General features: G+C 43.7%; 1 protein-coding gene across 1 annotated transcript in view; it reads left to right on the top strand.

Annotated features, from left to right (window-relative positions):
- Positions 1-279, top strand: part of LOC119591767 (cadherin-related tumor suppressor-like) — a gene marked incomplete at its 3' end in the record, with an annotated part of 104813 nt that overhangs the window by 11382 nt on the left and 93152 nt on the right. The window contains 1 exon segment of the mRNA XM_037940514.1: positions 35-121. Within this exon segment, the coding sequence (XP_037796442.1) occupies positions 35-121 (87 nt within the window).

Raw genomic sequence — 279 nt, 5'->3', positions numbered from 1 at the left:
GAGCGTCCGCTGATAACCTCCTCTCCCTCGACAGGTCACAGACACGAACGACAACCCGCCTGTGTTCCACGAGCCAGCTTACTCCTTCGACATTCCCGAAGACGCTCACCGAGGCTCCAAGGTAAGACGCTCGGGTTTGTTTACTTCTTGATTTTGTCGTCTGTGCAGTACTTTGTTTGCGTTTGTTTGTTTTGTTTTGTTTTGTATGTTTTACGTTTTTGTTTTGGATTTGATTAGATATTTGTGTTGTTTTCGTTTGTGGGTGTTTTTTTTTATTTC

The sequence above is a fragment of the Penaeus monodon genome, chromosome 29 (assembly GCF_015228065.2).
Source record: "Penaeus monodon isolate SGIC_2016 chromosome 29, NSTDA_Pmon_1, whole genome shotgun sequence".
Lineage (NCBI taxonomy): Eukaryota > Metazoa > Arthropoda > Malacostraca > Decapoda > Penaeidae > Penaeus > Penaeus monodon.
Note: the sequence above shows the minus strand (reverse complement) of the source record. Positions and strands in the feature narration are given on the sequence as shown.